Source organism: Petaurus breviceps, unplaced genomic scaffold (genome assembly GCF_028583685.1).
Source record: "Petaurus breviceps papuanus isolate PSGF00001 unplaced genomic scaffold, PetGlider_PUasm1.0 89794, whole genome shotgun sequence".
Taxonomy (NCBI): domain Eukaryota; kingdom Metazoa; phylum Chordata; class Mammalia; order Diprotodontia; family Petauridae; genus Petaurus; species Petaurus breviceps.
Window position 1 is genome coordinate 31,312 of NW_027187123.1, and position 9,750 is coordinate 41,061.

The following is a 9,750-nucleotide window of genomic DNA, read 5'->3' on the forward strand; positions in this document are numbered from 1 at the left end:
TGGGTGGGTGGAGGGAGGGATGGAGGGATGGATGGATGGGAGGGTTGTCATGGAGTGGACATGGAATGACAAGATTTGGCAGCTGTTCAGACAGAGGGAGGGAGGAGACAGTGCCCTGGATGGAATTTGGGGAATTCAGAGGAAGGGAGAGTTTGGGGTGGGGCGGAGGGAGAGAGTCTCGGTTGGGTCTGTTGAGCTGGGGGCATCTCCAGAACAATGTCCTGTGTTAGTGGGGCAGAGCTGTAGCTGCAGAGAGCGAGTCAGACTGGGTTTGTCGGTCTGGGAATCATCAGCAGAGAGAGGGTAATGAAATCCATATGAACTGATGAGATCATTGAGAGGGAGGAGAGAGCCTGGAGGAACGCCTGGTCAGGAGGCTGGGGTGGGCATGTTGGGGCCGGGGGGAGGCCGCCCCGGCCCCAGGGGTCCGCCAGACCCAGGTTTCCAGGGCCGGACAGTGAGCTGCTCGTGAGCCACTGCGGGTCTCGCTCCGCAGATGAGGAAACTGAGGCCTCGCCAGGGGAATGCGTCAGGCTGGGGGGCGGGGGGGGGGGGGGGGGGGGGGGTCGTTTACCGCGTGAGTCGGGCAGTGACGCACCGGACCCAGGCCGAGAGGCCGGAGCGGCAGCGCCCTCCTTGGACACGAGGGGGCGCGCTGACCCCGAAAGTCAAGCCCCCGGGGCCTGGCAGCGTGCCGTGCCCAGCCCGGGCCAGGGAAGAGCGCAGGGTTCCTGGCAGCGCAGCGCTGCTGGGGCCCGGAGCGGCCCTCCCGGCTCTGCCTGCCTCCCGGAGGGCTGGGCAGTGCCAGCGGGCACGGGCTGGAGAGAGACCCCGACCTTACAGAGGAGGAAACTGAGTCTAGAGGGACCAGTGCCCAGAGTCCGTCCGCGGCCCGGCGCTCTGTGTGCGGCACACACAGAGTTTTGGAAAGAAAGCCCAAGCCGAGCCCTCACAGCAGCTCCATCTTCCTCGCGCTTTAAGCACTTCCCCGACAAGCCCCTGTGGAGGGTGGGATGATTGCCCCCGTTTTCTGGATGGAGAAGCTGAGGCCCCGAGGACTTGCCGCAGTCACAGGGGCAGCCCGTGGCCGGGGGAGGGCTCTGCAGGGCAGTCCCCCTCTGGGTCAGAGACCCAGGGACGGGCTGATCGATGGGTCGTGGAGGAGAGCCGGGACTCAGCGCGGCTCGTCCCGGGGACCCGGCCCCAGAGTGGGGTCCTGGGCTCTGCCCGGCCCTAGCCCCATTGCTCAGTAAGGAGGCCCGAGGCCCCACCGTTGGCCCGATCAGAGCTGCAGCTCCTTGCGTGCGTTGTGGGTGTAGACAGTGATGGGGAGAGGGGCCGGCGGTCAGTGGAGCTTCTGCTGGGTGGGGGGTCCCCAGTATATCCCCAGAGATTAGCACAGTGGCCGGTGCGCACCTCAGCTCTGCAGACCAGTCCTTCCTGGGAGTGGCCGGGCCCTGCACTCTCATTCCCCTCATCCAACTCTCAGGGACCCGGTTGAACCAGGACTCAGCCGCAAAATGGGTAATGATGAAAGTGAGTCTCCAGAGAAATGAGAGCTTTGGGCATAACACGCAGAAGTAATTATCCAGTTAATTAATGCGGCACCCCCATCTGCGTGAAGTTCCGGGTCCAAATATCCTTCCCTTCCCCTTGGCCCCGCTCCAGGGCCTGGGGCCCCAGGGAGGAGAGACCATGAGCTGGCGGAGCCAGGTGGGCTCAGAGGCGGCCTGGTGAGCCATGGGACAGAGGGAAGAGGTCTCCTGGGAGGCTCCAGGACACCCAGTCCCTGCCCGAGCCAAGGAGAGGATGGCTCCCAGGCGCTTCTCCCCAGCTCTCCTGGGCACCAACACTTCTCAGTGGCAAGGACTTGGGCCCTTTCCTAGCTCCCTTGGCCCCCAGCTCCTGGACTGCCGGGCTCTTTGTCCTAAAATTCCAGCAGTAGGTGCCTCGGCTTATCTTGGTCAGCCAGGACATCCCAGCCCTAGAAAACGCTGCTTCCTGCCCTGACCTCCCAAGGCTGCCCCTCTCCGGAGGTCAGTTCCTCAGGAAATGAAAGGCCTTGGAGGGTGAAGGACGCAAGGGCTGAGGGCCAGAAAAACACAAAACCAGGCCCTTTTTGTTCCAGTTTAGAAGGGTAGGATAGGCCTGGCCCACATCCTACCCCAGCACCCCCTGCCTGGGGCCTGTAGGGAGGCCAAGATCTCTCTGCTGGGAGCTGCTGGTGTGGCTGCAGCAGTCTCTCAGCCACCCCTGGGCCTCGGAGGCTCCTGGATGGGGTCAGGCTGGAGAGCAAAAGGGGAACGGAGTGAGGGGGAAAGGGACACCCACCTCTGCTCAGCTTTCTCCCTCCCCAGCCCCAGAGGCCCCAGTGCCTCCAGATGAGTAGCCATCTGCCCCATTCCTGCCTGCTTGGGGAGTGGGCCGGGAAGCATCTGTGGCTTCCTTTCTGGGGCCAAACTCGAGAAGGGGAGGGTGTGTCCCAGCAGGAAGCGCTCCAGATTGGAGAATGGGAGACCTGAGTTCTCCCGGGCCTCAGTTCTCCCGCCTCTAAAGTGAGGTGATGATGGTTGCTTGCTTCTCTGTCTGTAAAACTGCCAGAGCGTTTCCACTAGTAATTAGTAGATATCTACTAGTAGTAGATGTTGTCTAGTAATTATTATTATCTAGTAATAACAGTGGCTAGCATTTACAGAGTGCCTGCTATGCATCAGCACCTTGTTAAGCCCCTTACAGATCTCTCATTTGGTCACTACAACAATCCTGGGTGGTGTGGGCCATGATTGCCCCCCCCCTTCTAGGCAAAGAAACAAGGCAGCCAAAGGGCAGGTGATTTGCCCAGGGACATACAGCTTCTTGGTGTCTGAGGCAAGTTTGGAACCCAGAGCTGCCTGACTCCAGGCTCTGGCTCTCACCCCAAATTCGAGGTGCCTAGCTGTTTCTTGCTGCTCTCCTGACTGAATTGGGGCCAGACTTCCTGGCAGGGCTGGAGGGGGGGTGGCGATGATTCAGGTCCCCACCTTCTCAGCTCTCCACGAACAGACATTTAGAGGCAGCTGAGGAGGAGGCCCCACCAAGGGTGCCTGGGCAAGCCCCTCCTTGCTCTGGTCCTGTCTCCTCCTTTGCAGCATTGGGTTAAACCGGATATCATGGGGAGGGGGGGCCTTGCAGTTCCAAATCTGAGTCCTTTGAGCCTGAGGGCCTTAGCAGAGACAGACAGTAGGACTGGGCCTCCAGCCAGCTGCAGACTCTGTCACTGGCCTCCTGTCCTCAGTACTACCCAGGGCATGTTTGAGAACAGCAGCCTGACCTGTGACTTGGGATGGGTCCCTGGCAGGCAGGGCGTGTGTGTATGTGTGCGCGCACACAGAGGTAGTGGGGCCCTGGCAAAGAGACAAGGCCCTAGCTTTGGTACAGGTCAGGAGGTTTGTGAATGGACCAATGGGACAAAGGCTCCAGGGCAGAGGCCTGTACTGGGGACCTCATGTGCTCAGCCACAGGCTGGCACAACCCCCAGACCTCAAGGCTCTGAGTCTCTCTCTGGCCTCTGCCTGGCTTGCTCTGGCACACCAGGGCCCTAGGAGGCTGGGTCCTGCTGCCCAAGGGAGGGGACACCAATTGACAGTTTGTGCTGGAGGTCCCCCTCTGGGGGCCAGGTATTATGTCACCTGAGAAGGGGAATGGTAGCAGGGATGGCAGGATGAAAAGGGAGCTTTTCCAGGGAGCTGTCCCAGGTCCACTACACAGCTCGCTTTTCCAGGGCCTGGAATCCGTCAGCCCCCAGACACAGAAGCCCTCCCCTGGCCAAGCCTTGAGACACCTTCCCCATCCCCTGCCTGTGAAGCCTTTCCAGCCTCCACACACAGCCAGCCTAGTGCCTGCCCTGGGCACCAGCCATGGGCATGTGACAGGGACTGAGAGGACAGGTGGGTGCCTCCTCACTCCACCCCTGAGAGGTCAGCAGTGCGAGGATTGCCAGCCTCATTATCTGGGGAACTGAGGCTGAACAAGGCTGGAAACACTGGGTGGGGGCTATCTAGTGTTCACAGCCTCTCCTGGCCAGAAGAGGCCTTGAGGGTCCTCGAGCCCCACCCAGACCAGAGCCAGAGGCCTTCCCACCAGGTGTTGGGCCTTCCTCCAGATGGCTTCTCAAAGGCGCTCTGGGATGAGGTGCTCATTCCCTTCAAGGCTTTGGGCTGCTTTGGGCACCAAGAGTGGTGGGGTCTGCATTCCTATTCATAGTTTTCACATGACTGTGGATAGCCGCATTTCTGCTTTTGAAAACTGTTCCCATCTTTGACCCCTTTGTTCTAGAACTGGCTCCTGGCTGGAGATTAGCCTCAGTTTCCTATTTCTCTTGGATAAGGGTCTGTGCTGGGACCGCTGGCCCAGAGGGTCCTCTCTCTCGACCTTTTAGCTTCCTTGTCTTTAAAGATAAATGCAGGAGTCCCCAGCCAAGTCTCATCCCTTCCCCTTGAAGTAGGAGAATTGTGTTTGGCCAGCCTTGGTGCTGGGATGGTCTCTGGAGCTGTCCTCACCAACCCCGGATCTCTGTTCTTTTACTGGGTGTCAGAGCTAGGAGGGGCCTTAGGGGCCAGTCAGGACAACCCCGTGACTTTACACATGGGGAAACTGAGGCCCAGGGTCACAGGGTCAATCCAGTGGTAAGGCTGGAAACCTTCACATCCAGAGATCTGATCCCTCTACCCTGATGGAGACCATTAAGGGATCTTAAGGTATGATGCCCACCACTTGGCAGATCTCAGCACTCAGCGGGAGTAGAAATCCATCAGAAAGCATTTATTAAGCACCACCTGTGTGCCAGGCATGGTGCCGACTGCTGGGGACCCAAGGCCAAAGAAGCCATCCTTGAGTGCTAAGACTTGGCCCTCTGAGGCGCTGATGACGATGATGTCATCCCATGACCTCCCACCAATTCTAAACGCTTTGGAAGCCAGATGCCTCTTCTAGCTGCCCTTAGCAGGAAGTGGCACTGAGGCCAGGGAATATCTCTGGGCTGGGGGGCCACTCGGGCCTCCTGCTTCTCCTCCGGCTGCTGAATGTCTTTCCGCTTTCCCTCTGTCTCCTCAGGGCTTCATTTCCTTCGCCCTGGTGTTCTTGGTGGCTGTGCAGGTGACCTTCTGGAGATACCGGGAGCCCTCCAAGGTGAGTGAGGCCTCCTCACCCCCTCAGATGATCTCTGGGCTCTGCCTTCTTGGAAATGTTTAACCACCGGCTCTCTGGGGAGGACACTCGTCCAATGTGGAGTCTGCATTCTTAACATTTTTCATCACATTCTGAAGTCCAGACAATCCACAGACCCCAAGCCCAGATCTGGAGCATTTGCTGATTTCTGTCCGCACTGACAATGCACCAGTGAGGGTGGGAGGAGAGTCTAGTCCATCCCATTGTGTCAGTGGAAGCCACAAGGCCAAGGAAGGACAGGAAGCTGGGAGGGATGGAGGGGCCCACCAGGAGGGCTTCCTAGTCGGGGGTGACAGGTGTGGCTGCAGGTGATGCTGACCTGGAGAGGCTTGAGGGGACCCAGGGCTCTGGCTCAGGCTCCCAGAGCTGCACAGGGCCTGAGCACATCCTCCCCTCCCCCTCCCCCAGAGGCGGGAAGTGAATCTGGAGTTGGCCCCTTGTTCCTTCCTGGAACTGGTGATGGGCCCAAGGGCTCCAAGCCAAGGCTCTCAGCTTCCTGCCGCCAACCTGGCCAGAGCTGGGGGAGGCGATGCCAGCCCCTGGGGGGCACAGGCAGAGCCCATTCCCTCTGCTTGGCAGCGGCTCTCTCCTCTTGGGGGGCACAGAAGGCTGAGGAAACCATCAGATTAACAGGAATGAGGAGGAGGACAATTGGAGAGAGGGGCGGGGAAGAAAGGGGGGGAGAGGAGAGACACAGAGGGAGACAGAGACAGAGACAAGGGGGGGAGAGAAAGAGAGAGACAGAGGTGGAGGAGACAGAGATGGGGGAAGAGACAGAGATGGGGGGGAGAAAGAGATGGGGGGGAGAGACAGAGAGAGGAAAAAGAGAGATGGGAGCGGGGAGACAGAGACTCAGAGAAAGGACAGAGAGATAGAGAAAAAGACAGAGACAGAGACAGGGAGAGAGATTCGGCCTCAACACCAGGAAGTCCTGAGTTCAAGCCCTGCCCTGGGAGGGGGCATTTGCTGCCACAGACCCCGACCCTAACCTGGAAGAAGCCTGTAACCCTCGTTTCTGGCATGTTCACAAGCCCATTGCTCAGACAAGAGCACTGAGGCTCCCGGCCCAGCCCTGGGAAGGGCCCTGCCTGAGGCTCTGTGGCAGGGAGGAGCTCCCCAAAGCCTTTCCGGGCAGGGGGCTTCTGGGCTGGGGTCCCTAGAGGAGGCCTCCTGATGCTCCAGCATGGCGTTCCGAGCTGTGGTGGGGCACTCCGGGGAGCCAGCCTGGCACAGGCAGACGGGCTGCACGTGCACTGTCCACCCTCACAACCTCCCTCTAGTGCAGGATAGACAACACTGCAGACATTTAGGGAGGCCACCTTCCTTACCAGAGGTGAAGCCACCCAGCCAAGACTGACTTTTGCAAATGGAACCAAAATCTCTTTAAGCAGGAAGCATGGGGAGGGGAGAAGGGGAGAAAACTGTCTGTGGGTGTTCACCGAGCTGGACTCTAGAGGAGACCAGAATCCAGCTGGAACCTAAAATATCTGGGCCCAGATTGGGGCAAACAGCCAAAATGAACTAGAGGCCCTAATTCAAGGAGGCAAATCTGACTGTATCCGCCTCACGGAGACTTCAAAAAGAGGAAGACACATGGGGCAGTGGAGAGTTCAAATATGTCCTCAAGTCCTAGCTGTGTGACCCTGGGCAAGTCACTGAACCCTGATTGTCTCCCCCCAAAAAAGCCAGACTCCATTGGATGATACTTGTGGCTGGAGCAGGTCTGGGGTATGCCTCATTCAAAAGTTAGAGGATGAGCAAAGGGAGTGGGCCTGAGGGGGGTGGGGGGGGCAGAGTCCATCACATATTAAGGGAATATGTTTAGGTGAGGAAACCCATGCCCAAGATGGGATGTACATGGTGGAGAGCACTGGATAAAAATCAGGGGAGACAGAAAGAGGGGCAACACTGCCTTGGGAGCGTACAAGAGACCGCCAGGACAGAGAGGGCAGAGCTAAGGGACCCGCCTGGGCCAGCCCCGGGAGGCCTCTGTGGTCAGGGCTCCTGGAGGCATCAGCATGTCACTCCAGACAAGGGGATGGGGGTTAGCTTGAAGTGCGTGAAATCCGGTTGTTAGCTACAGTTGCATGTACAAGGTAGGACTTTGGGACAAGGTTGGAGAAATGGTGGGTCTCCCTCCTGATGCCGAGAAAGCAAGTGTCCCCCAATAGAATGACTGAGTGTTTGAGGGTCCTGCCATTCTTAAAGACCTGAAGCTTTGCCTCTGGGCTCTAAGCTAAAAGACAGATGGCAGCAGCCACCCCTCTTAGAGGGGAGGGTCAGCCCCTCCACTGAGAGGTCACCCCTGAAGGGGAGCAGGCCTACTGAGGGCTGCCTGGCCACACACAGCATCGTGTGCTCCTGTGCATGGTGGTGAGATGATCATCTTCTCTCTCCTCCCTTCCTCTCTCTCCCTCCCCCCTCCTCTTTCTCTCTCTCTCTCTTTCTGTCTGTCTGTCTCCCCCCTCTTATGCTCCCTCCCCCCTTTTTCTCTCCCCCCCCTCTTATGCTCTCTCTCTGTCTCTCTCTGTCTCTCTCTCTGTCTCTCTCTCTGTCTCTTTTCAAGTCATTCTCTCTATTTCTCTTCTCTTTCTCTGTTTCCTCCTTCTGTCTGTCCATCTCCCCTTTCTGTCCATCTGTTTCTTTGTCTCTATCTCTGGTGACTGCAGGGAAAATCAGGGAAACCAGGGTGGGGGTAGAGAAGACACTCTTATATGTATCTGGGTTTGTGATAGAGAACAAAAGACAAACCAGTCACATGCCCCGGATTTCAGAGGAAGGATCGGCAGGGTCCCAGGGAAAGGCAGCCCAGGAATGTAGGGACGCTCTCAAGGAAAATGCTCAAGATACAAATTCAGATAAGAAGGAAAAGGGGTAAGTTGTCTCAGACAGATAGACAGACAGACAGACTACAAACAGAGACAGAGCATGCAGCCAGCCAGCATTTACGTGTGAGACAGGAGGTGGGCAAGGCAACAGGCAGCAGACACAGGAGTGTGGCCCCGATCAGTGACAAGGGGCAAGGACACCAGGAACAGTGAGCCTGTTGGGGAAGAGGAGACCAGAGAGGGGTGAGGGCTGCTGCTTGTGGTAGATGGGATGATAGTGGGGGCTGGAAGGAGGAGAGGAGAGCAGAGCTCCCCAATTCTCCGTTCCTCTCTCCTCTCCACTGAGAAGAATGGCTTTTGGACTGAAAAGGACAGTCCAGGACAAAAGAGGCAGCCAAGGTCTTCTCCTTCAGGGGGACGGTCACCAGGCCCAGAAGAAACCCCACGGGGTCCTGGACTCACAGACAGAGAGGGTCCTAGAGCCACTGGCCAAGGTATTTGAAATGTGAGAGCCCAAGAAAAGGTCTGGGGGCCTGCAGACCAAGAGACGTCCCCCTGTTCCAAACAGAGGGAAAAGTGAGTCTACAAAGTCTGGGCCGGTGAGTTTGCCTTTAGTGCCTGCTCTTAATGCAGTGATTAGTAAATGTCTAGAAAAGGGCGGGGGACCCCAGTGAGGCAGCCTTGAGACCAGGTCCCCCTCAGCTAGCCAGAACCCCTGTCTGGACTCAGCTCTCGGAGTGGCAGAATGCTCAGACTCTTGCAAAGCACGGACAGGCCAGATGCTTGTACGTTGGGGGAATTTGGGGTTGGCTGAACTAAGGGACCCCAAGAATAGTCACTCCCTGTGACTGTAGGTTTGGATGTAAAGCAATGACCAAGGAGACATCCCTGGATGAGCCGCAGCCCCGCGGAGGCCACTTAGGAGGGGCCCGGGTCTAGCCCTCGGCTGCTGAGGGCGTGGCTCCCGGGACTCTGGGCTCCCCTTGGCCGGCTCTGTAGCACATAAGGGATCGATCAGGGAGGGCGTGACTCAGCCACACCTCTCCACATTCCCAACGCCCATTTCATAGAAGAGGAAACTGAGTGAGTGAGTCTCCCAGAAGGACCGGGACTCGGCCCCCAGGGCTGTGTGCGGCCGGCGGAGGGCAGACCCCGGCCGTTCCCTAACGAGATGCTCGCGCTGGGAAGAGCCTCCTCCCGCCCGCTGCGAATCCTCCTGGTCCAGAGCCCCAGCGCAGGGCGCACACAGAACAGTGTCCGCACGGTCACGCCCAGCCCGGCCCCCTCCCCGGTTCAGGGCGGCTCCCACTCTGGAGCCCCGGGTGTGTGTGTGTGTGTGGGGGGGCTTATTGTGTCAGTGTATATGTATGTGAGTGCATGAGTGAAAGTGTGTGTGTGAATGAGAGTATGTGTGTGAGTGTGTGTACATGAGTGTGTGCATGTGTGTGCGTGTACATGTGTTTATGTGAATGAGTGTAAGTGTGTGCATGTGTATGTGAGTATATGTGTGTATGTGAGTGCATGTTTCAGTATGTATTGAGTGAGTGTGTGTGAGTGTATATGTATGTGAATGTGGGTGTGACTGTATATGTATGTGTGTGTGCATGAGTGTGAGTGTTGTATGTGTGACTGTATATGTGTGTGTCTGTGAGTGTAGGTGTGAGTATGTGTGTGAGTGTATATGTATGAGTGTATATGTGTGTGAGTGTATGTATAT

General features: G+C 57.7%; 1 protein-coding gene across 3 annotated transcripts in view; it reads left to right on the forward strand.

Moving 5' to 3' along the window:
- TSPAN32 (tetraspanin 32) overlaps positions 1–9,750 on the forward strand; it is a 31,769-nt gene that overhangs the window by 15,380 nt on the left and 6,639 nt on the right. For all 3 annotated transcript variants that reach the window (XM_069107290.1, XM_069107291.1, XM_069107292.1), the window contains exon 4: positions 5,092–5,166. In XM_069107290.1, the coding sequence (XP_068963391.1) occupies positions 5,092–5,166 (75 nt within the window). The remainder of the gene's footprint in view (positions 1–5,091; positions 5,167–9,750) is intronic.